This window comes from Oncorhynchus tshawytscha, linkage group LG20, assembly GCF_018296145.1.
Source record: "Oncorhynchus tshawytscha isolate Ot180627B linkage group LG20, Otsh_v2.0, whole genome shotgun sequence".
Classification (NCBI taxonomy): domain Eukaryota; kingdom Metazoa; phylum Chordata; class Actinopteri; order Salmoniformes; family Salmonidae; genus Oncorhynchus; species Oncorhynchus tshawytscha.
The window spans coordinates 43,761,114-43,788,716 of record NC_056448.1 but is presented as its reverse complement, the minus strand read 5'-3'; the positions used below and the strand labels follow the sequence as shown (position 1 = coordinate 43,788,716).

The window sequence follows — 27,603 nt, the reverse complement described above, 5'->3', positions numbered from 1 at the left end:
TTATTTGCTGAAATGTGTGCCGGTGCCCGGCTATTAAAAGCGTCAGGTGGCTATTTGAGATCTCTGTTTTATGGTATGATGTGATTCAGGAAGTAGGGCGTTTGGTGCCAGTTCCTTCCTCATAGTAGGGCAGAAATGCCTTTTGAAATTTCCTGTGCCTTAATAACAATGGTGAATGTGATAAATATTAATACAAATGTTAAATTACATGCCTACTTTAGCCAAGTAAAAAAAGTTCTGGGACACTGTAAAGTCCATGGAGAATAAGAACACCTCCTCCCAGCTGCCCACTGCACTGAAGATAGGAAACACTGTCACCACTGATTAATCCACCATAATTGAGAATTTCAATAAGCATTTTTCTACGGCTGGCCATGCTTTCCACCTGGCTACTCCTACCCCGGTCAACAGCACTGCACCCCCCACAGCAACTCGCCCAAGCCTTCCCCATTTCTCCTTCTCCCAAATCCGTTCAGCTGATGTTCTGAATGAGCTGCAAAATCTGGACCCCAACAAATCAGCCGGGCTAGACAATCTGGACCCTTTCTTTCTAAAATTATCTGCCGAAATTGTTGCCACCCCTATTACTAGCCTGTTCAACCTCTCTTTCGTGTCGTCTGAGATTCCCAAAGATTGGAAAGCAGCTGCGGTCATCCCCCTCTTCAAAGGGGGGGACACTCTTGACCCAAACTGCTACAGACCTATATCTATCCTACCATGCCTTTCTAAGGTCTTCGAAAGCCAAGTCAACAAACAGATTACCGACCATTTCGAATCTCACCATACCTTCTCTGCTATGCAATCTGGTTTCAGAGCTGGTCATGGGTGCACCTCAGCCACGCTCAAGGTCCTAAATGATATCTTAACCGCCATCGATAAGAAACATTACTGTGCAGCCGTATTCATTGATCTGGCCAAGGCTTTCGACTCTGTCAATCACCACATCCTCATCGGCAGACTCGACAGCCTTGGTTTCTCAAATGATTGCCTCGCCTGGTTCACCAACTACGTCTCTGATAGAGTTCAGTGTGTCAAATCGGAGGGTCTGCTGTCCGGACCTCTGGCAGTCTCTATGGGGGTGCCACAGGGTTCAATTCTTGGACCGACTCTCTTCTCTGTATACATCAATGAGGTCGCTCTTGCTGCTGGTGAGTCTCTGATCCACCTCTACGCAGACGACACCATTCTGTATACTTCTGGCCCTTCTTTGGACACTGTGTTAACAACCCTCCAGGCAAGCTTCAATGCCATACAACTCTCCTTCCGTGGCCTCCAATTGCTCTTAAATACAAGTAAAACTAAATGCATGCTCTTCAACCGATCACTACCTGCACCTACCCGCCTGTCCAACATCACTACTCTGGACGGCTCTGACTTAGAATACGTGGACAACTACAAATACTTAGGTGTCTGGTTAGACTGTAAACTCTCCTTCCAGACCCATATCAAACATCTCCAATCCAAAGTTAAATCTAGAATTGGCTTCCTATTTCGCAACAAAGCATCATTCACTCATGCTGCCAAACATACCCTTGTAAAACTGACCATCCTACCAATCCTCGACTTTGGCGATGTCATTGACAAAATAGCCTCCAATACCCTACTCAACAAATTGGATGCAGTCGATCACAGTGCAATCCGTTTTGTCACCAAAGCCCCATATACTACCCACCATTGCGACCTGTACGCTCTCGTTGGCTGGCCCTCGCTTCATACTCGTCGCCAAACCCACTGGCTCCATGTCATCTACAAGACCCTGCTAGGTAAAGTCCCCCCTTATCTCAGCTCGCTGGTCACCATAGCATCTCCCACCTGTAGCACACGCTCCAGCAGGTATATCTCTCTAGTCACCCCCAAAACCAATTCTTTCTTTGGCCGCCTCTCCTTCCAGTTCTCTGCTGCCAATGACTGGAACGAACTACAAAAATCTCTGAAACTGGAAACACTTATCTCCCTCACTAGCTTTAAGCACCAACTGTCAGAGCAGCTCACAGATTACTGCACCTGTACATAGCCCACCTATAATTTAGCCCAAACAACTACCTCTTTCCCTACTGTATTTAATTAATTAATTAATTTTGCTCCTTTGCACCCCATTATTTTTATTTCTACTTTGCACATTCTTCCATTGCAAATCTATCATTCCAGTGTTTTACTTGCTATATTGTATTTACTTTGCCACCATGGCCTTTTTTTGCCTTTACCTCCCTTATCTCACCTCATTTGCTCACATCGTATTTAGACTTGTTTATACTGTATTATTGACTGTATGTTTGTTTTACTCCATGTGTAACTCTGTGTCATTATATGTGTCGAACTGCTTTGCTTTATCTTGGCCAGGTCGCAATTGTAAATGAGAACTTGTTCTCAACTTGCCTACCTGGTTAAATAAGGTGAAATAAAATTAAAAAAAATAAAAAGTAGAGAGCACTGCGCTATATAGGGAGAAAGACAAGATTATGATTCTCTGAAATAATAGAGGGGGGGGGGGTGCTGCACATGCCGAGAGATGAGTCCTGATTGATCAGTCATGTTACAGGCTTCTGTCTATGGACAGAGTTTGTTTTGCAGCCCCAGTGCCCCTGGTGGGCGGAGTTTGTTTTGCAGGCCCAGCACCCCTGGTGGGCGGAGTTTGTTTTGCAGGCCCAGTGCCCCTGGTGGGAGGAGTTTGCATAATTCAGACCATGCCATCTGGGGCACCGAGCCATGCGAAACAACCTGCCCCTATAACAGAAAGGGGGATTCCCTGGTCAGTATATAGATCATCTTTGCTACCGCAAAAGTGTTGCTACAGCTCTCAACAACATTGCTGCCCTGAATGTAACTGGTGCTATAGACAAAGCCCAGAGGGAGAAAGTTCAAGTAGAAACGACTTTCTATAGGATGAGCCATAATGAGTCACATGCGTTGACATGTGAATTCTTAGAGTTTGGTGGGGCTTAAGAGGGTGTGAATGATGCTGAATGGGCGTAAACAAAGAAGTGCTCTGTTAGTGTGAAAATCACAGCAAAAATCTTTCCTAGCAGCATGACTTTCCCATGTTTTCTCCAACTACATTGTGTAATACACCGGTTTGAATCTCTGAGTCTGTACTTTTATCAAACCTAAATATTCTAAAAATATATATTTTTTAACTTAAGCTCACATAGAACTGTGCCATCACATATTTAGATACTGGTGTCGCATGCTATGTTCAACAGCACAAATAGTATTTTGCAAAGTGAATAGTCCCAAGAAATACACCTCAAAAAAACAACGCCTTTACTGTAAAAAGATTTACAATGAATAAAACTGGACATCAGTACAAAGATTCAAACTTATCTATTTGTGAGCAACTGCATGGTAACATGTAAAAAATAATACGTTCAGTTCAAGAGTTCAAAAATACAACAACAAACCGACTGTTATACATTTGTTTTGACATGAATGTTCAGTCTTCGCGTCGATGCAGTAAAGTTTGTAATTTCTGAAAATGTCTGCGTATACAGTACTGCCATCATTGAGCACCAGTTCGACATCGCTACAGTACCTCTATATTGTCTCATGGTTTCGTTAACAACATCCTAAGTAGGGAGCATTTATAATACTAGTAGCAATACTCCTACTGACTGTTGATGTAGCATCATTACGTAAATGTATTACACATTGTTAGTAGGACATCGCCGCCAAAAAAAAAACTGTAGAACAAAAGGCTCTTGCATGTTTGTGTAAGATTGTCAAATGTTGATCTCTCAAAGGACATTCATGTACAGTATTTTTAAATGTTTCCATTATCAAGTACATTTATTATACTATATTATACTATAGTTAATTTTTGAGTCATTGTACCCAATGATGTATATAAATACTAGATTGCTGATGCTATGTATTGGCCAATGAGAGCCATTGCCACCATATTGGTACTCTTAGGAGAAGAAAAAAAAAGGTTCTGAACCTAAAAGAGTTCTTCGGCTGTCCCCATAGGATAACCATTTGAAGAACCCTTTTTGGTTCCTATGGGGACAGCCGAAATAACCCTCTTTAAAAAAAGAACCTTTTTCTTCTTCTAAAAATATGAATGAATGGAATATTAAAAGAATAAAATTACATGGATCTAAGTATTTCTTTGTTGTAGCGGGAACAGTAGCAGTACTTTCAAAAAAGTATACTTTACGGGTTAGTTCAGTTCACATAATATAATGTAAAAAGTATGTGATAAGGTGTAAAAAGTATGTGGAGGAGAACAAAGATGGTGGCGCAGTGGCTTCAAAACAACACCCCCTGTGGGTGATCTAGTGTTTATATACATTATTGACTGTACCCCTGTTAGTTTACTCTGTGTAGATATATTTAAACATGTAAACAAAATGACAACACAATAAATGTCCTGGTTTCTGTGGGCTACTTGCTATTGCTTCTTAGCGAGTATAGAAATCATCCAACCAAATGGGACTTACATTTTGAGAACTGATGCCACGGGAGAAATGAAATAAAAGCTTTTAAATGGAAGACGAAGCAAAAAGCAAAACAAGGTGTTCACCACATCTACAGTCCTTGATTACATACACCTCACATTACACCTCCAGACAGCTTCATATTTATTACTGAAACACGCTTCTCTTTGGTCAAACGTTTCAATGAGTGAAGCATCTCCCTAAGTGGGATAGCACCCAACTCTTTCTCAACGACTTCCATGATCAATTTTCATTCAACATAAACAAAATTCTATTAAACCCATATCCTTTAACAGCTGATTTAAGAAGTTGGATTGATACATGCTTTCATTGGTCACATAGCCTTATCTGTAGAGACTAAACGTTGAGGTAATTGTGCAATATGAACATACATACTCCTGTATATTATACAAAACGTGTGTGTTTCGAACAGCTGATGTGTGTTTCTGTAATACACGAAGAGAATACACATTGAGGATGTGTAAAAACGTAAATGACACTTTTTTTGTGTGTGTGTGTGTCATTTTATCAGATGTGAATTTGACCAATAGTGTACAACTTTGTATTAAATACTAAAATAAATACAAAAAAAAATCACTTCACAATAATTGAAATACTGATTGTTAATATGTACATATGTAAGAAAACAATTTTTATTTTTTAATTACTATTATTCTTTATAATGATGTGATTCCATGTTGTGTCCTAAAATATCAGTTTCCCTTTTCGCACCAAATCCCATATTGACAATGTTCTGCCAATAGTCCTGGAATACAAACTCTTACAGGAGGTGCTATGCCCTGTAATGCTCAATTCATAAGTTCACAGCCACAGAGCTGCAATAGGACCACTATAAAAATTAATGTGGGACTGTGGCAGCTCTACAACAGTCAACTAGGAATTCACCAAGAGAGTGTCTAGTCACTAAAATAACCAAGCTGACCTCCGTAAAATTGTCAACCGTATTGTAGCAACCCACCATGCTGCAGATGCACTAGCCGTGTGTACTTTCAGAGCCTGCCTATCTCCAGAACATCACATGCTATTTCCTTACCATGAACTGACCAACTAAACTGTCCAGGTAATTTGAACATCATGTCTTGCTCTTGGTCTTCCACTCGTGTACATGGTCATGGCATGAGGTCACTCACAGCGATGGAGAACCTGTGAAAGATGTATAAAGTCTCATGTTCATGCTTCTGGTCACTCTCTTTTCCTAGGCTGTGTTTACACAGGCAGCCCAATTCTGATATATTTTCCACTGAAAAACGAATTAGTGAAAGTTTATTATTATTATTTTTTGAATTGGGCTGCCCTAGACAGATTCTGGACAGTACTTTGAGGTCAAAAACGTAAACAAGAAAAAAATGCAAACCAGAAGAAGAAAACCCCCCATTCTTTCCACATATCATTTGGCTTTAAAATGGTGAACTGAAAAACACCAGTTTGAAGGGAAAACAAGGGTTGTTACCCTGTGTTTCCCCAAATCCCACTCCAGCTATTGCAGTCGGATGTGCAGCCTCATGCGCAGGTTCTCCCCCAGTTCTCCCGTAAGGTAGTCTTGGTCCCGGCGGTCCTCCAGCTCTTTGAACTGGGCTTTGCCGTAGAGCGGCAAGCTGGCGATCTCCAGCGTGTGATCCTGCGGTGCCGCCAGTGCCCCCTTCCTCTTGGTGCTGTGTAGGTAGCAGAGGCCGTCACGCTGTTGGATGCGGAACAGGCCTTTGCGGTTGCCGCTGGTGATGACATAGTGCACGTGGCCCACCAAGGGCTTGATGGCAGGCACCAGCTCCAGGATGTGCTCCTTGGGGTTGAGCTGGGACACGTTGAGCAGCAGGGTGACAGGAACTTCCATGTCCAGACTGGCTAGGCTCACCTGGTTGTGCTGATGGTGAGACAGACAGGGTTACGCCGCGGGGTTACTAACTTACTAAGTAACCATGGACTCTGTCAATGAGAGGCACAGGGTTCCCAGCAAACCGGGAACATTCCCAGAACATTAGATTCCCATTAAGTTCTAATTAGTGTTTATCCAACATTAGGATGATGTTTTTTGATGACAAAATCCTTTTTTGTTTTTTTAAACTAAATATCCTTGGAATGTTCTAAAGTTCACTAAAATGTCGTAAACAACAATCTGTAACAACCACCACAGAACGTTCCCCAAACGTTCTCATTAGGTTTCCAGGTAACGTAATAACACAATGTACCAGTAATATTTTCCCAGAAAACCAAAATTGGTTCTGTGAAAGTTCACAGAACATTCGTTAGGTTGCAGCAAATGTTCACATAACATAAAAACTGTCCAGTCGTGCTGATTATACAATGTTTGAATAAAAGAGTTGGGTGATGTTGCAAGAATGTTCCCAGAACACATTTTGTCTGTTCTTTAAAGGTTCCCAGAATGTTTCATTAGGTTGTGGTAACATTCAGATCGGAACATTGTGGGGACATCACAAAAGATATGTTCTCAAAACACAACTGTCCAGTTGTGCTGACATTCAGATAATGTTTGTATCAGGGTGCGCAAAACATTCCTTTTGATGTTGCAAAAATGTTGACAGAACAACCTTTGAGTTCTTTAAAAAGGTTCCCAGACCATTTAATTAGGTTTTGGGAACGGTGTGGATACAAGAGAGCAGTTCCCAAAACATACATTTTTTCAAAATATGACATTCATACAATGTTTAAGTTAGGTTGCACAGGACATTCCCTTAATGTTGCAAGAATATTCTTGTGATATTCACAAAGGTTGCACAGAACATTCCCACAATGTTGCATAATGTTCCACAATTTCCAAATGAAGTTTGTTTGTTTTTATGACGTTCATAACATTTTTTTTTTTGCCATTTAAATCTGGAGAGAAAACATAACGGGGATGTATTCCAACCTGCTTTAAGAAGCTATACATTTGCATCCTGAGAATGTTGTGGTAATATTTGGTCAAATTTAAATATAACATTTCCTAAATTTTCTTGAAATGTTCTGAGGACCTCCAAGATGAGTTGAGATGTATATTGCATGAATATTAATGGAATATTATGTTGTGTGCAACCTATGTGAATATCACAAGAATATTCTGGCAACAACCTCCCAGACAACTCCCATAACTTAATTCAATGTTCTGGGAACCTTGGTTTTGTCAACATTCTTACAACATTAAGGGAATGTCCTGGTGCAACCTAACTTAAACAACTGAGCATATTTTGTATTTTGGGAACCTCTCTCTTGTAATGTCCCCACACTGTTCCCACAGCCTAATTAAAATGGTCAGGGAATCTTTAAAGAACTCAGAAAGGCTGTTCTGTCAACATTCTAGCATCATCAAAAGATGATTGTTTTTGTACGATTTTATTGAATGTTTTATAAACAATACGAAACATACACATACAAACGACAACATCATGCAAACATCAACTACATCACCCCTGCCCAGACCCACCAGCACACACCCCCTTCCGACACATGGACTCAAACGGCACCATTTTGTTTCTCTCCGTCGCCAACACACTTTCCATTGCGTAATGATTGGTGGATTGGTTGATTTCCAGTTTTTAAATATGTTTTTTTTAAAAAGATGATTGATGAGAAAAGTATCGCCCAACCCATCAGGTATCTCAGTGCAACCTCATATGCTATTTCTTGAAATATGCAGACAGACGGATTTAAAGTAAATGAAAAGTAACGTGAGTTATTGTGAGTTGTTATTTTTCTTTTTCTTATTGCCATTATTTTGTTTTCTCCATGATCATTTTATATCCTGAGAATTTAGAGTATTCTGAAAATGTTTGTTTTTTTAGCAAAGGGGGCATTGCATTTTTAATATTGGTCAGGTATAACAGGAGATCATCTGCAAATAAGATTAGTTTATGTTCGTGTTTACCAATACCTGTTACGTTTGGGTCCTGTCTAATTCTTTCTACTAGCGGTTCAATAGCCAGTGCAAAAAGGAGGGGGAAGAGAGGACAACCCTGTCTTGTGCCCTTTCTAAATACATTTGATCAGATAATGTATTAATTTGTGTATATTTTTGCTTCATGACATGTATTATTTCAGCTGGAAAGAATTGACTACATTTTTATTTCCAAAAATGCACTCAACAACTTACTGGATTCAAAAATGTATGATATAGTGATAACAGATCATTCTCATATCGGACAAGATAGACTCTACTTTCGAGCAAATCTACTTTTTTTAACAACAGATATTAACACTAACATTAACACATTGTCTTGGCTGTGTGCTTAGGGTTGTTGTCTTGTTGGAAGGTGAACCTTTGCCCCAGTCTGAGGTCCTGAGCACTCTGCAGCAGGTTTTCATCAGGGATCTCTCTGCACTTTTCTCCGTTCAGCTTTGCCTCGATCCTGACTAGTCTCACAGCCTCTGACGCTGAAAAACACCCCCACAGCATGATGCTGCCACCACCATGCTTCACCGTACGGATGGTGCCAGATTTCCTCCAGACGTGACGATTGGCATTCAGGCCAAATAGTTCAATTTTGGTTTGATCGGACCAGAGAATCTTGTTTCTCATGGTCTGCGAGTCTTTAGGTGCCTTTTGGCAAACTCCAAGCAGGCTGTCGTGCCTTTTACTGAGGAGTGGCTTCCGTCTGGCCACTCTACCATAAAGGCCTGATTAGTGGAGTGCTGCAGAGATGGTTGTCCTTCTGGAAGGTTCTCCCATCTCCACAGAGGAACTCTGGAGCTCTTTCAGAGTGACCATCAGGTTCTTGGTCACCTCCCTGACCAAGGCCCTTCTCTCTTATTGATCAGTTTGGCTGGGTCGCCAGCTCTAGGAAGTCTTGGTGGTTCCAAACTTCTTCCATTTAAGAATGATGGAGGCCACTGTGTTCTTGGAGACCTTCAATGCTGCAGAGGTTTTTTGGTACCCTTCCCCAGATCTGTGCCTCGACACAATCCTGTCTCTGAGCTCAACAGACAATTCCCTCGACCTCATGGCTTGGTTATTGCTCTGACATGCACTGTCAACTGTGGGACCTCATATAGACAAGTGTGTGATCAATCGAAACAAGATGCACCTGACCTAAATTTCGAGTCTCATAGCAAAGGGTCTAAATACTTATGTAAACTATGTTGTCGGGTTTCTACGTATAACCACAACTGAGCAATTTACACCCCATGCGTCCTATCGGTACGCACATGCTCCTTCCTCATACCCTCTGCTAACACATGCTCCTTCCTCATACCCTCTGCTAACACATGCTCCTTCCTCATACCTTCTTCTAACACATGCTCCTTCCTCATACCCTCTGCTAACACATGCTCCTTCCTCATACCCTCTTCTAACACATGCTCCTTCCTCATACCCTCTTCTAACACATGCTCCTTCCTCATACCCTCTTCTAACACATGCTCCTTCCTCATACCCTCTGCTAACACATGCTCCTTCCTCATACCCTCTTCTAACACATGCTCCTTCCTCATACCCTCTTCTAACACATGCTCCTTCCTCATACCCTCTGCTAGCACATGCTCCTTCCTCATACCCTCTTCTAACACATGCTCCTTCCTCATACCCTCTTCTAACACATGCTCCTTCCTCATACCCTCTGCTAACACATGCTCCTTCCTCATACCCTCTTCTAACACATGCTCCTTCCTCATACCCTCTTCTAACACATGCTCCTTCCTCATACCCTCTTCTAACACATGCTCCTTCCTCATACCCTCTTCTAACACATGCTCCTTCCTCATACCCTCTGCTAACACATGCTCCTTCCTCATACCCTCTTCTAACACATGCTCCTTCCTCATACCCTCTTCTAACACATGCTCCTTCCTCATACCCTCTGCTAACACATGCTCCTTCCTCATACCCTCTTCTAACACATGCTCCTTCCTCATACCCTCTTCTAACACATGCTCCTTCCTCATACCCTCTTCTAACACATGCTCCTTCCTCATACCCTCTTCTAACACATGCTCCTTCCTCATACCCTCTTCTAACACATGCTCCTTCCTCATACCCTCTTCTAACACATGCTCCTTCCTCATACCCTCTTCTAACACATGCTCCTTCCTCATACCCTCTGCTAACACATGCTCCTTCCTCATACCCTCTTCTAACACATGCTCCTTCCTCATACCCTCTTCTAACACATGCTCCTTCCTCATACCCTCTTCTAACACATGCTCCTTCCTCATACCCTCTGCTAACACATGCTCCTTCCTCATACCCTCTGCTAACACATGCTCCTTCCTCATACCCTCTGCTAACACATGCTCCTTCCTCATACCCTCTGCTAACACATGCTCCTTCCTCATACCCTCTGCTAGCACATGCTCCTTCCTCATACCCTCTTCTAACACATGCTCCTTCCTCGTACCCTCTTCTAACACATGCTCCTTCCTCATACCCTCTGCTAACACATGCTCCTTCCGCATACCCCCTTCTAACACATGCTTTGTGCACCCTGACAGAAACATGGTCAGTTTTAGCGTTTTGGAAACCTATCTCTTGTCATATCCCCACAATGTTCCCACAACCTAAAAGAAACATTCCGTCAACCTTTTAAAGAACCAAGTAAATGGGTTCTAGGAACGTTCTTGCAACATCAGGCGAACGTTTTATACAAACTTTCTATGATCATCAGCACGACTGAATTTATTATTATATTTTTTGTTTTATGAGAACACTTGTCGCCCGACCTAGCAAATGTTCTGGGAACTTTCACAGAACCAATTTTGCTTTGCTGTGTTACACCTTGGCATAACTAACTAAGAAAGACTATGTAATGTCAGTGTGCATTAGGCCGGTGCGAACTGAAATGTGAGACGAGATAGCTCACACAGACTAATGGAATAACGGAGAATCACTAATGGAATGAGAGTTCTCTGCATCATATGAAAGTGGGCAGTAACCTTTCACCTCTCTATATACATACATCTATAGATCTCCAGAATAGAGAACAGACACTCCAACATGTTACCGCTACTGTTATAAGTGTCAATGCTCCCAATATACTGTACCTCTATGGGTTGCGTTCCATTGGCGTCGCGCCTCTTGCGGCCGTGCTTCTTGGGGTAGTCGTTGATCTTACACTCGTAGCAGGTCTCTGGGGAGAGAGTGTTGTCTTCTATCTCTGGCCCCTCATACTGGCCCTTCGCAAAGCCCAAGCCTGACACACAGTGACTGAACCACACACAGAAACAGACAACCAGACAGACACACAGCCAGACAGGCACGCACGCACACAGAAACACACAGCCAGACAGGCACACAGAGACAGACAGCCAGACAGGCACACACGCACACAGAGACACACAGCCAGACAGGCACACACGGACACAGAGACACAGAGCCAGACAGGCACACACGCACACAGAGACACACAGCCAGACAGGCACACAGAGACACACAGCCAGACAGGCACGCACACAGACGAGCATGAGAGAGTGCAGTCGACAACTTCTTCATTACCACAATGGAAATCCTTCTGACCCATGAAATTATACATGAAACATAACAGTCAGGTGTGCTAGTGCAGGGGTAGAACAAATATTTGCAGAAATCCCAGAGAAACAGATTGGGAAACTCAAGTCAAAAGCTAAGCTGTTCCTGATGGGCCCGTCCCAATAAGTGTTTCTAAGGACCCTGACCCCAATCCCATCCCCTCCTTACGAATCGTCCCTGGCATGTCTAAAACACGGCTCTTTTTTTCCCCCTTGATGCCCTCATTATAAGACAAATAATGATACTTCTACTCTAAAATCCCAATTTAGACCCACTGGGCTAAATATGGACCAGCCATCTGGCATCTGGCAGAGTGCCTCCTTTGGTATTGTTTTTTGGGGGGGGTAGATCAGTTTGATATTGCAGATAGATTGTAGCTTCCATCAATGTAATTGCCTGCATCATTTCCAATCCCACATATATGTTTTGGGGTAAATACAGTACCAGTCAAAGTTTGGACACATACTCATTCCAGGGTTTTTCTTTATTTGTACTATTTTCTACATTGTAGAATAATAGTGAAGACGTCAAAACTATGAAATAACACATATGGAATCATGTCGTAACCAAAAAAGTGTTAAACAAATCTAAATATAGTTTAGATTTTAGATTCTTCAAAGTAGCCACCCTTTGCCTTGACAGCTTTGCACACTCTTGGCATTCTCTCAACCAGCCTCATGAGGTAGTCACATGGAATGCATTTTAATTAACAGGTGTGCCTTGTTAAAAGTTCATTTGTGATATTTCTTTCTTCTTAATGCGTTTGAGCCAATCAGTTGTGTTGTGACAAGGTAGGGGTGGTATACAGAAGATAGCCCTATTTGGTAAAAGACCAAGTCCATATTATGGCAAGAACAACTCAAAAAAGCAAAGAGAAATGTCAGTCCATCATTACTTTAAGACATGAAAGTCAGTCAATCCGAAAGATTTCAAGAACTTTGAAAGTTTCTTCAAGTGCAGTCGCAAAAACCATCAAGCACTATGATGGAACTGGCTCTCATGAGGACCCAGAGTTATCTCTGCTGCAGAGGATAAGTTCATTAAAGCCTCAGCCTCAGAAATTGCAGCCCAAATAAATGCTTCAGAGAGTTCAAGTAATAGACACATCTAAACATATACTGTTCAGAGGGGACTGCGAGTATCTGGCCTTCATGGTCAAATTGCTGCAAAGAAACCACTACTAAAGGACACCAATAAGAAGAAGAGACTTGCTTGGGCCAAGAAACACGAGCAATTGTCCTTTGGTCTGATGAGTTCAAATTTGAGATTTTGTTTCCAACTGCCGTGTCTTTGTGAGACGCAGTGTAGGTGAATGGATGATCTCTGCATACGTGGTTCCCACCGTGAAGCATGGAGGAGGAGGTGTGATGGTGTGGGGGTGCTTTGCTGGTGACACTGTCATGATTTATTTAGCATTCAAGGCACACTTAACCAGCATGGCTACCATAGCATTATGCAGCGATACTGTCACGTTCTGACCTTAGTTCCTTTGTTATTTCTTTGTTTTAGTTTGGTCGTGAGTTGGGTAGTAGTAGTAGTCTATGTTCCTTTTTCTATGTTGTGGTTTTGTGTTTGGCCTGGTATGGTTCTCAATCAGAGGCAGGTGTCGTTTGTTGTCTCTGATTGAGAATCATTGTTAGGTAGCCTTTTCCCACCTGTGTTTAGTGGGGGTTTATTTTTCCGTGTCAGTGTTTGTTCCACACGGGACTGTGTCGGTTTTCATTTATTTCTCTTGTTCCTTTTGTTTTCTGTGTCCAGTGATATTTCATTAAAATATATCATGAACACATACGACGCTGCGCTTTGGTTCTCCTCTCCTTCCATCGAAGACAACCGTTACAGATACGCAATCCCATCTGGTTTGGGCTTAGTGGGACTATCATTTATTTTCCAATTTCCCAAGAATAAAAGAGATCTTCTGTTGAATCTGACAATCAATCTTAATGGTTGTACAGTCATCTCAAATAAAACTGTGAAGGACCTCGGGCATTACTCTGGACCCTGATCTCTCTTTTGAAGAACATATCAAGACTGTTCAAGGACAGCTTTTTTCCATCTACGTAACATTGCAAAATCAGAAACTTTCTGTCCAAAAATGATGCAGAAAAATTAATCCATGCTTTTGTCACTTCTAGGTTAGACTACTGCAATGCTCTACTTTCCGGCTACCCGGATAAAGCACTAAATAAACTTCAGTTAGTGCTAAATACGGCTGCTAGAATCCTGACTAGAACCAAACATTTTTATCATATTACTCCAGTGCTAGACTCCCTACACTGGCTTCCTGTCAAGGCAAGGGCAGATTTCAAGGTTTTACTGCTAACCTACAAAGCATTATGGGCTTGCTCCTACCTATCTCTCTGATTTGGTCCTGCCGTACATACCTACACGTACGCTACGGTCACAAGACGCAGACCTCCTAATTGTCCCTAGAATTTCTAAGCAAACAGCTGGAGGCAGGGCTTTCTCCTATAGAGCTCCATTTTTATGGAATGGTCTGCCTACCCATGTGAGAGACGCAAACTCGGTCTCAACCTGTGTGAATTTAAATATGCTCTCTCTATTTCTTTCTTTCTCTCTTTCTCTCTCTCGGAGGACCTGAGCCCTAGGACCATGCCTCAGGACTACCTGACATGATGACTCCTTGCTGTCCCCAGTCCACCTGGCCGTGCTGCTGCTCCAGTTTCAACTGTTCTGCCTGTGACTATTATTATTTGACCATGCTGGTCATTTATGAACATTTGAACATCTTGGCCATGTTCTGTTATAATCTCCACCTGGCACAGCCAGAAGAGGACTGGCCACCCCACATAGCCTGGTTCCTCTCTAGGTTTCTTCCTAGGTTTTGGCCTTTCTAGGGAGTTTTTCCTAGCCACCGTGCTTCTACACCTGCATTGCTTGCTGTTTGGGGTTTTAGGCTGGGTTTCTGTTCTGTACAGCACTTTGAGATATCAGCCGATGTACGAAGGGCTATATAAATACATTTGATTTGATATGATTTTCAACAGGACAATGACTCAACACACCTCCAGGCTGTGTAAGGGCTATTTGACCAAGAAGGAGAGTGATGGAGTGCTGCATCAGATGACCTGGCCGCCACAATCCCCTGACCTCAACCCAATTGAGATGGTTTGGGATGAGTTTAGCCACAGAGTGAAGGAAAAGCAGCCAACAAGTGCTTAGCATATGTGGGAACTCCTTCAAGACTGTTGGAAAAGCATTCCAGGTGAAGCTGATTGACAGAATGCCAAGAGTGTGCAGAGCTGTCATCAAGGCAAAGGGTGGCTATTTGAAGAATCTCAAATATCTTTAGATTTGTTTAACACTATTTTGGTAACTACATAATTCCATATGTGTTATTTCATATTTTTTACATCTTCACTATTATTCTACAATGTAGAAAATAGTTTTTTTTTTTAAATTAAAAACTGTATATTTAAAAACTGTATATGTATTGTTTTTAAATATATATATTTTCCCCTAACCCTCCCCTAATTTGAGTAAAGTAATGGACAACAATACAACAATGGACAACAATAGGCTTCTACTTCCAGCTTACTATATACATTTTACAGACCCATGTCACAATAGTTGTCTTTTGTTTATTTTTAGTCCCATCCTTCGGCTCCACTCAACCCCTCCCATCTATCTCTGAACACCATCCACTCCCATCAAACCCCTTCCATCTATCTCTGAACACCATCCAGTCCCATCCTTCGGCTCCACTCAACCCCTCCCATCTATCTCTGAACACGATCCAGTCCCATCCTTCGTCTACACTCAACCCCTCCCATCTATCTCTGAACACCATCCAGTCCCATCAAACCCCTCCCATCTATCTCTGAACACCGTCCAGTCCCATCCTTCGGCTCCACTCAACCCCTGCCATCTATCTCTGAACACCATCCAGTCCCATCCTTCGGCTCCACTCAACCCCTCCCATCTATCTCTGACCACCATCCAGTCCAATCCTTCGGCTCCACTCAACCCCTCCCATCTATCTCTGAACACCATCCAGTCCCTTCAAACCCCTCCCATCTATCTCTGAACACCATCCAGTCCCATCAAACCCCTCCCATCTATCTCAGAACACCATCCAGTCCCATCAAACCCTCCCATCTATCTCTGAACACCATCCAGTCCCATCCTTCAGTTCCCATCAAACATTAACCCCTCCCATCCATCTCTGAACACCATCCAGTCCCTTCCTTCAGTTCCCATCAAACCCCTATCATCTATCGCTGAACACCATCCAGTCCCATCCTTCAGCTCCACTCTACCCCTCCCATCTGTCTCTGAACACCATCCAGTCCCAACCTTCAGTTCCCATCAAACCTCTCCCATCTATCTCACAACACCATCCAGTCCCATCCTTCAGTTCCCATAAACCCCTCCCATCTATTTCTGAACACCATCCAGTCCCATCCTTCAGTTCCCATCAAACCCCTCCCATCTATCTCAGAACACCATCCAGTCCCATCCTTCAGCTCCCCTCAACCCCTCCCATCTATCTCTGAACACTATCCAGTCCCATCCTTCAGCTCCCCTCAACCCTCCCATCTATCTCAGAACACCATCCAGTCCCATCCTTCAGTTCCCATCAAACCCCTCCCGTCTATCTCTGAACACCATCCAGTCCCATCCTTCAGTTCCCATCAAACCCCTCCCATCTATCTCTGAACACCATCCAGTCCCATCCGTCAGTTCCCATCAAACCCCTCCCATCTATCTCAGAACACCATCCAGTCCCATCCTTCAGTTCCCATCAAACCCCTCCCATCTATCTCAGAACACCATCCAGTCCCATCCTTCAGTTCCCATCAAACACCTCCCATCTAGCTCAGAACACCATCCAGTCCCATCCTTCGGCTCCACTCAACCCCTCCCATCTATCTCAGAACACCATCCAGTCCCATCCTCCAGTTCCCATCAAACCCCTCCCATCTATCTCTGAACACCATCCAGTCCCATCCTTCAGTTCCCAACAAACCCCTCCCATCTAACTCTGAACACCATCCAGTCCCATCCTTCAGTTCCCATCAAACCCCTCCCATCAATCTCAGAACACCATCCAGTCCCATCCTTCAGTTCCCATCAAACCCCTCCCATCTATCTCTGAACACCATCCAGTCCCATCCTTCAGTTCCCATCAAACCCCTCCAATCTATCTCAGAACACCATCCAGTCCCATCCTTCAGTTCCCATCAAACCCCTCCCATCTATCTCTGAACACCATCCAGTCCCATCCTTCAGTTCCCATAAACCCCTCCCATCTATCTCTGAACACCATCCAGTCCCATCCTTCAGTTCCCATCAAACCCCTCCCATCTATCTCAGAACACCATCCAGTCCCATCCTTCATCTCCACTCTACCCCTCCCATCTGTCTCTGAACACCATCCAGTCCCATCCTTCAGTTCCCATCAAACCCCTCCCATCTATCTCAGAACACCATCCAGTCCCATCCTTCAGTTCCCATCAAACCCCTCCCATCTATCTCTGAACACCATCCAGTCCCATCCTTCAGTTCCCATCAAACCCCTCCCATCTATCTCAGAACACCATCCAGTCCCATCCTTCAGCTCCCTCAACCCCTCCCATCTATCTCTGAACACTATCCAGTCCCATCCTTCAGCTCCCCTCAACCCCTCCCATCTATCTCAGAACACCATCCAGTCCCATCCTTCAGTTCCCATCAAACCCCTCCCATCTATCTCAGAACACCATCCAGTCCCATCCTTCAGTTCCCATCAAACCCCTCCCGTCTATCTCTGAACACCATCCAGTCCCATCCTTCAGTACCCCTCAACGCCTCCCATCTATCTCAGAACACCATCCAGTCCCATCCTTCAGTTCCCATCAAACCCCTCCCATCTATCTCTGAACACCATCCAGTCCCATCCTTCAGTTCCCATCAAACCCCTCCCATCTATCTCTGAACACCATCCAGTCCCATCAAACCCTCCCATCTATCTCTGAACACCATCCAGTCCCATCCTTCAGTTCCCATCAAACATTAACCCCTCCCATCCATCTCTGAACACCATCCAGTCCCTTCCTTCAGTTCCCATCAAACCCCTATCATCTATCGCTGAACACCATCCAGTCCCATCCTTCAGCTCCACTCTACCCTCCCATCTGTCTCTGAACACCATCCAGTCCCATCCTTCAGTTCCCATCAAACCCCTCCCATCTATCTCACAACACCATCCAGTCCCATCCTTCAGTTCCCATAAACCCCTCCCATCTATCTCTGAACACCATCCAGTCCCATCCTTCAGTTCCCATCAAACCCCTCCCATCTATCTCTGAACACCATCCAGTCCCATCCTTCAGTTCCCATCAAACCCCTCCCATCTATCTCAGAACACCATCCAGTCCCATCCTTCAGCTCCCCTCAACCCCTCCCATCTATCTCTGAACACTATCCAGTCCCATCCTTCAGCTCCCTCAACCCCTCCCATCTATCTCAGAACACCATCCAGTCCCATCCTTCAGTTCCCATCAAACCCCTCCCGTCTATCTCTGAACACCATCCAGTCCCATCCTTCAGTTCCCATCAAACCCCTCCCATCTATCTCTGAACACCATCCAGTCCCATCCGTCAGTTCCCATCAAACCCTCCCATCTATCTCAGAACACCATCCAGTCCCATCCTTCAGTTCCCATCAAACCCCTCCCATCTATCTCAGAACACCATCCAGTCCCATCCTTCAGTTCCCATCAAACACCTCCCATCTAGCTCAGAACACCATCCAGTCCCATCCTTCGGCTCCACTCAACCCCTCCCATCTATCTCAGAACACCATCCAGTCCCATCCTTCAGTTCCCATCAAACCCCTCCCATCTATCTCTGAACACCATCCAGTCCCCCATCCTTCCCAGTTCCCAACACCATCCAGTCCCCTCCCAAACCTAACTCTGAACACCATCCAGTCCCATCCTTCAGTTCCCATCAAACCCCTCCATCTATCTCAGAACACCATCCAGTCCCATCCTTCAGTTCCCATCAAACCCCTCCCATCTATCTCTGAACACCATCCAGTCCCATCCTTCAGTTCCCATCAAACCCCTCCCATCTATCTCTGAACACCATCCAGTCCCATCCTTCAGTTCCCATCAAACCCCTCCAATCTATCTCAGAACACCATCCAGTCCCATCCTTCAGTTCCCATCAAACCCCTCCCATCTATCTCTGAACACCATCCAGTCCCATCCTTCAGTTCCCATCAAACCCCTCCCATCTATCTCAGAACACTATCCAGTCCCATCCTTCGGCTTCACTCAACCCCTCCCATCTATCTCAGAACACCATCCAGTCCCATCCTTCAGTTCCCATCAAACCCCCCATCTATCTCTGACCACCATCCAGTCCCATCCTTCAGTTCCCATCAAACCCCCCATCTATCTCTGAACACCATCCAGTCCCATCCTTCAGCTCCACTCTACCGCTCCCATCTGTCTCTGAACACCATCCAGTCCCATCTTTCAGTTCCCATCAAACCCCTCCCATCTATCTCAGAACACCATCCAGTCCCATTCTTCAGTTCCCATCAAACCCCTCCCATCTATCTCAGAACACCATCCAGTCCCATTCTTCAGTTCCCATCAAACCCTCCCATCTATCTCTGAACACCATCCAGTCCCATCCTTCAGTTCCCATCAAACCCCTCCCATCTATCTCAGAACACCATCCAGTCCCATCCTTCATCTCCACTCTACCCCTCCCATCTGTCTCTGAACACCATCCAGTCCCATCCTTCAGTTCCCATCAAACCCCTCCCATCTATCTCAGAACACCATCCAGTCCCATCCTTCAGTTCCCATCAAACCCCTCCCATCTATCTCTGAACACCATCCAGTCCCATCCTTCAGTTCCCATCAAACCCCTCCCATCTATCTCTGAACACCATCCAGTCCCATCCTTCAGCTCCCTCAACCCCTCCCATCTATCTCTGAACACTATCCAGTCCCATCCTTCAGCTCCCCTCAACCCCTCCCATCTATCTCAGAACACCATCCAGTCCCATCCTTCAGTTCCCATCAAACCCCTCCCATCTATCTCAGAACACCATCCAGTCCCATCCTTCAGTTCCCATCAAACCCCTCCCGTCTATCTCTGAACACCATCCAGTCCCATCCTTCAGTACCCCTCAACGCCTCCCATCTATCTCAGAACACCATCCAGTCCCATCCTTCAGTTCCCATCAAACCCCTCCCATCTATCTCTGAACACCATCCAGTCCCATCCTTCAGTTCCCATCAAACCCCCCATCTATCTCTGACCACCATCCAGTCCCATCCTTCAGTTCCCATCAAACCCCCATCTATCTCTGAACACCATCCAGTCCCATCCTTCAGCTCCACTCTACCGCTCCCATCTGTCTCTGAACACCATCCAGTCCCATCTTTCAGTTCCCATCAAACCCCTCCCATCTATCTCAGAACACCATCCAGTCCCATTCTTCAGTTCCCATCAAACCCCTCCCATCTATCTCAGAACACCATCCAGTCCCATTCTTCAGTTCCCATCAAACCCCTCCCATCTATCTCTGAACACCATCCAGTCCCATCCTTCAGTTCCCATCAAACCCCTCCCATCTATCTCAGAACACCATCCAGTCCCATCCTTCATCTCCACTCTACCCTCCCATCTGTCTCTGAACACCATCCAGTCCCATCCTTCAGTTCCCATCAAACCCCTCCCATCTATCTCAGAACACCATCCAGTCCCATCCTTCAGTTCCCATCAAACCCCTCCCATCTATCTCTGAACACCATCCAGTCCCATCCTTCAGTTCCCATCAAACCCCTCCCATCTATCTCAGAACACCATCCAGTCCCATCCTTCAGCTCCCTCAACCCCTCCCATCTATCTCTGAACACTATCCAGTCCCATCCTTCAGCTCCCCTCAACCCCTCCCATCTATCTCAGAACACCATCCAGTCCCATCCTTCAGTTCCCATCAAACCCCTCCCATCTATCTCAGAACACCATCCAGTCCCATCCTTCAGTTCCCATCAAACCCCTCCCGTCTATCTCTGAACACCATCCAGTCCCATCCTTCAGTACCCCTCAACGCCTCCCATCTATCTCAGAACACCATCCAGTCCCATCCTTCAGTTCCCATCAAACCCCTCCCATCTATCTCTGAACACCATCCAGTCCCATCCTTCAGTTCCCATCAAACCCTCCCATCTATCTCTGAACACCATCCAGTCCCATCAAACCCTCCCATCTATCTCTGAACACCATCCAGTCCCATCCTTCAGTTCCCATCAAACATTAACCCCTCCCATCCATCTCTGAACACCATCCAGTCCCTTCCTTCAGTTCCCATCAAACCCCTATCATCTATCGCTGAACACCATCCAGTCCCATCCTTCAGCTCCACTCTACCCCTCCCATCTGTCTCTGAACACCATCCAGTCCCATCCTTCAGTTCCCATCAAACCCCTCCCATCTATCTCACAACACCATCCAGTCCCATCCTTCAGTTCCCATAAACCCCTCCCATCTATCTCTGAACACCATCCAGTCCCATCCTTCAGTTCCCATCAAACCCCTCCCATCTATCTCTGAACACCATCCAGTCCCATCCTTCAGTTCCCATCAAACCCCTCCCATCTATCTCAGAACACCATCCAGTCCCATCCTTCAGCTCCCTCAACCCCTCCCATCTATCTCTGAACACTATCCAGTCCCATCCTTCAGCTCCCTCAACCCCTCCCATCTATCTCAGAACACCATCCAGTCCCATCCTTCAGTTCCCATCAAACCCCTCCCGTCTATCTCTGAACACCATCCAGTCCCATCCTTCAGTTCCCATCAAACCCTCCCATCTATCTCTGAACACCATCCAGTCCCATCCGTCAGTTCCCATCAAACCCCTCCCATCTATCTCAGAACACCATCCAGTCCCATCCTTCAGTTCCCATCAAACCCCTCCCATCTATCTCAGAACACCATCCAGTCCCATCCTTCAGTTCCCATCAAACACCTCCCATCTAGCTCAGAACACCATCCAGTCCCATCCTTCGGCTCCACTCAACCCCTCCCATCTATCTCAGAACACCATCCAGTCCCATCCTTCAGTTCCCATCAAACCCCTCCCATCTATCTCTGAACACCATCCAGTCCCATCCTTCAGTTCCCAACAAACCCCTCCCATCTAACTCTGAACACCATCCAGTCCCATCCTTCAGTTCCCATCAAACCCTCCAATCTATCTCAGAACACCATCCAGTCCCATCCTTCAGTTCCCATCAAACCCCTCCCATCTATCTCTGAACACCATCCAGTCCCATCCTTCAGTTCCCATCAAACCCCTCCCATCTATCTCTGAACACCATCCAGTCCCATCCTTCAGTTCCCATCAAACCCTCCAATCTATCTCAGAACACCATCCAGTCCCATCCTTCAGTTCCCATCAAACCCCTCCCATCTATCTCTGAACACCATCCAGTCCCATCCTTCAGTTCCCATCAAACCCTCCAATCTATCTCAGAACACCATCCAGTCCCATCCTTCAGTTCCCATCAAACCCCTCCCATCTATCTCTGAACACCATCCAGTCCCATCCTTCAGTTCCCATCAAACCCCTCCCATCTATCTCAGAACACTATCCAGTCCCATCCTTCGGCTTCACTCAACCCCTCCCATCTATCTCAGAACACCATCCAGTCCCATCCTTCAGTTCCCATCAAACCCCCATCTATCTCTGACCACCATCCAGTCCCATCCTTCAGTTCCCATCAAACCCCCATCTATCTCTGAACACCATCCAGTCCCATCCTTCAGCTCCACTCTACCGCTCCCATCTGTCTCTGAACACCATCCAGTCCCATCTTTCAGTTCCCATCAAACCCCTCCCATCTATCTCAGAACACCATCCAGTCCCATTCTTCAGTTCCCATCAAACCCCTCCCATCTATCTCTGAACACCATCCAGTCCCATCCTTCAGTTCCCATCAAACCCCTCCCATCTATCTCAGAACACCATCCAGTCCCATCCTTCGGCTCCACTCAACCCCTCCCATCTATCTCAGAACACCATCCAGTCCCATCCTTCAGCTCCCCTCAACCCCTCCCATCTATCTCTGAACACCATCCAGTCCCATTCTTCAGCTCCCATCAAACCCCTCCCATCTATCTCTGAACACCATCCAGTCCCATCCTTCAGTACCCTCAACCCCTCCCATCTATCTCAGAATACCATCCAGTCCCATCCGTCAGTTCCCATCAAACCCCTCCCATCTATCTCTGAACACCATCCAGTCCCATCCTTCAGTTCCCATCAAACCCTCCCATCTATCTCTGAACACCATCCAGTCCCATCCTTCAGTTCCCATCAAACCCCCATCTATCTCTGAACACCATCCAGTCCCATCCTTCGGCTCCACTCAACCCCTCCCATCTGTCTCTGAACACCATCCAGTCCCATCCTTCAGTTCCCATCAAACCCCTCCCATCTATCTCTGAACACCATCCAGTCCCATCCTTCAGTTCCCATTAAACCCCTCCCATCTACCTCAGAACACCATCCAGTCCCATCCTTCAGCTCCACTCAACCCCTCCCATCTATCTCAGAACACCATTCAGTCCCATCCGTCAGTTCCCATCAAACCCCTCCCATCTATCTCTGAACACCATCCAGTCCCATCCTTCAGTTCCCATCAAACCCCTCCCATCTATCTCAGAACACCATCCAGTCCATCCTTCAGTTCCCATCAAACCCCTCCCATCTATCTCAGAACACCATCCAGTCCCATCCTTCAGTTCCCATCAAACACCTCCCATCTATCTCAGAACACCATCCAGTCCCATCCTTCGGCTCCACTCAACCCCTCCCATCTGTCTCTGAACACCATCCAGTCCCATCCTTCAGCTCCACTCAACCCCTCCCATCTATCTCAGAACACCATTCAGTCCCATCCTTCAGTTCCCATCAAACACCTCCCATCTATCTCAGAACACCATCCAGTCCCATCCTTCGGCTCCACTCAACCCCTCCCATCTATCTCAGAACACCATCCAGTCCCATCCTTCAGTTCCCATCAAACCCCTCCCATCTATCTCAGAACACCATCCAGTCCCATCAAACCCTCCCATCTATCTCAGAACACCATCCAGTCCCATCAAACCCCTCCCATCTATCTCAGAACACCATCCAGTCCCATCAAACCCTCCCATCTATCTCAGAACACCATCCAGTCCCATCAAACCCCTCCCATCTATCTCAGAACACCATCCAGTCCCATCAAACCCCTCCCATCTATCTCAGAACACCATTCTATTTGCCAAATATTTTTCTGTGATGTCTCACAAAAAGTTCTGAACTTTTCTTTTCTCATAAGTTTCTACAGATTGTCAATTAAAAGATACATTTTTTTTGCTAAGAGCATGATTATATAAATGATAGATTGATTATGACTTTTCATTTCACCCAGCAGTGCTATTTGCAGAGTTAGCTCCAGGTCCCTGCCTCCTTACCCTTGGCCCATGCGAAAATAGCCCAGCGGGCAACCACACAGGTAGCCTCCCTCTGTGTTGGAGCAGCCGTAGCTACAGGGGTTCTTGTTGGAGCACTCGTTGACATCCTGACAGCTGCTGCTGAATGAGTCGAAGCTGTAGCCTGAGGGGCAGGCACACTTGAAGCTGCCTAGCGTGTTGTAACAGGAGGCCGATCCACAGCTGCCCGGGTTGGAGCACTCGTTCTCATCTGAGAGAGGAGAGGAGGGGGTGGAGGAGTTAAGAGAGGGGGTAGGAGAATTAGTTTGACTTGTTATTGAGGTCAACCAGGACATAGAATGATTGAAACACCTTGCTGTGACCCACATCCCCAGGGTTAAAGCAGCATTGGAAAATACACCTAAAGCTAAAATGTCTGAATCTAGGTGACACTGCGTTTGCTTTTTGACAGTGGATCACAATGAATCTATAGAACATTAGAACACTACTGTAATAATATCAATGTTCTGGAACCCATTGGTATGAGAGAGAGAACCTTTCTCTTATTGTCCAGCAGGTGGCAATGTGGTTCTGTTTACGCGACCTGTAACTGAAAGGTATTCCAATATTGTTTTCAAAAACATTTGTTTGCAACAAGTAGTTGAAAGTACCCTTCTGCCAATGCACATATAGCACTTTTACATCATTTTCTGTGACAATGAATTTCACCATACAACAGAATCTTACTTTATTATCTAAATAACCTTTGATTTATCTTAACTCTATGTGCTGAATCCTAACTTCCAAATGCTTTTTATTCTATCTCCCATTGACAACAATGTTTAACTAAGTGAAAATACGTTTTAAGTAGAAGTTAGGTATCGCCCCCAACAGACAAGATGATAATACGTCTAACAGAGAATGTTAATTTACAATGATTAAGAAATATAATACTCCTGTCCTCTACTGTACAACTCATTTTACGAGCACACAAACCCCAAAAAACTATGATTTATTAAATGGCTATCAACCTTTTACTGAGTGGGTCAAAACAGGGTCACACAGAGTGCTTCTTGGTAGTCTTAAACAAATCCACTTTGAAACAAAAGTATACACCTCACACACATGGTTATGGGCTTAAATAAAGAAGAAACCTGTACCATGTCAGATATAGAGTTGAAATGTATTACATTTCGAGTTTTAATCCCAATATTACACTTTATATACATCACATATGACTGAAAAATAACAAAACTATTTGACATAGAAACACCGGATTTTGGTCGTTTAAAAATAAATAAATAATTATTATATGAATAATTATAATTATGAATAACATTCCACCTATGAGGCCAAAGAGGGTGCTTTTGGTCCTTGACTGCAGGAAAGGGCTACTCAGCTTGTGATGGACACTTTAATGACGCCCAGCGAAGTAAAACCAATGCACAGATTTAATCAATGGCCAGGTTGCAAACGTATAACGCAAAACAAGTCTTAACTCAACCGTCAATATAAGTAAGTAGCCTTGCACAAGTCTTCGCTTGTGTGACCCAGAACAGCTCATGGGAGCAGGAGACTGTTTCCTGTTTCTGTAGCGTGAGGCAGCTTGAAATACAAGTACAGCCCCTGGACAGGACGCTAGTCTATCACAGGGCCTTACCCCCAATGTACATTCTTAAAGCTCATCGGGTCCCATTTTTACAGTCTTTGGTATGACTCTGCTGGGGATCGAACTCCCAACCTTCCAATCCCTGTGTGCAGTTTGAAGGAAGTTGCTAAATCGCATTAGCGTTAGAGCAATGGCTAACTAGCGTTAGAGCAATGGCTAACTAGCGTTAGAGCAATGACTAACTAGCGTTAGAGCAATGACTAACTAGCGTTAGAGCAATGACTAACTAGCGTTAGAGCAATGACTAACTAGCGTTAGAGCAATGACTAACTAGCGTTAGAGCAATGACTAACTAGCGTTAGAGAAATGGCTAACTAGCGTTAGAGACATGGCTAACTAGCGTTAGAGCAATGACTAACTAGCATTAGAGCAATGACTAACTAGCGTTAGAGAAATGGCTAACTAGCATTAGAGCAATGGCTAACTAGCGTTAGAGAGCAATGGCTAACTAGCGTTAGAGAAATGGCTGGAAGTCTACTGGAACTGCTGGTATGCTAGTTGTTGCGGTAGACTTCCTGTCATTGCTTTAACACAAGTTTTCGATGGCTCGCGAAGCGAACTGCAACTTCCTTCAAAGTGCACGGAGACACATAGAAATGGTATCCACGAGTTCATCTGACTCTGGGTAAGTAGAAAATGGGCTTAGTTGCCAAAAATCTGCACTTTCCCTTTCAAATCATGTAGTTATCATCGGTGTCCCAAAGTAGCGCCCTCTGTGTGGTACTCACCCACACACTGGTTCCACTGGTAGTGCTGTGTGTAGCCCTGAGGGCAGTTACAACGGTAGCCGCCCAGCATGTTCTGGCAGCCATGTTGGCACCTGTCGTTACTGTCACACTCGTTCACGTCTGACGGTCAAAAGGCAGAAGAACACATATGCATTGGCCCATCCGTCATCTTCACCATCCTAATAATCATCACCAACGTTACTTTCCTAATCTTCATCATCACCATATTCCTAATTCTTATTCATCATCATCATCACCGTTCCCATCCTGGTTACATTGCATATTTAGATTGGAACATTAAGCTACTGTACAATGCAGTATGATGCAATTGTGAGTTTCCTGCATCAGCTCCTCTAAAATATATATATGAGCTTGAAATCTACGTTAGGGTATTTCAATTGTGTTTACACCCAAAATGCTAGGAGAACAAATCTGCCTTTAGCTGCCTAGTTGTATGGATTCCCTTGGTGTGTACAATTGACCCTTCATAATGAATTGGCAGGTTGACTCGGCATCTGTTTCTAATACGCACTCCTATAGATGTGGGAAAATGGCCTATTTAAGCCGAATGCTTTTTATTTAGTCAAACAAAAATCATATCCATTCATCCCCACTGCTTTCGAGTAACGCAAACCAGGTAAACTTTAGCTCAAAACAGAGGATAACGTTCAACCTGGGATTTGAGCTTTTACAGAGTCCATGGCACAAACTAAACCAATGCCCTGAATTCTCTCCCCGTACAATACTTTACAGTCAACCTGTACCAAACTATTCTTTGTTGAGTTTTGAAAGTGAATTATTTTGTTTGTAGAGCGATGGCACAGAGTTCATTTAGATAGTGCCAGTAGGACT

The 27,603-nt window shown here is 44.9% G+C and overlaps 1 protein-coding gene across 2 annotated transcripts in view; it reads right to left on the bottom strand.

The window, feature by feature from the left end:
* Positions 1–3,238: 3,238 nt before the first annotated feature.
* Positions 3,239–27,603, bottom strand: part of LOC112247575 (fibrillin-2) — a 247,297-nt gene continuing 222,932 nt past the window's right edge. The window contains exons 62-66 of one of the 2 annotated variants that reach the window (XM_042302708.1): positions 26,752–26,871; positions 24,397–24,625; positions 11,421–11,583; positions 5,905–6,315; positions 3,239–5,597 (exon numbers count right to left, since the gene is read on the bottom strand). In XM_042302708.1, the coding sequence (XP_042158642.1) occupies positions 5,932–6,315; positions 11,421–11,583; positions 24,397–24,625; positions 26,752–26,871 (896 nt within the window). In that variant the 3' untranslated portion in view covers positions 3,239–5,597; positions 5,905–5,931. Of the gene's footprint in view, positions 6,316–11,420; positions 11,584–24,396; positions 24,626–26,751; positions 26,872–27,603 lie in introns of both variants that reach the window. The other variant, XM_042302707.1, reaches the window with a different exon arrangement.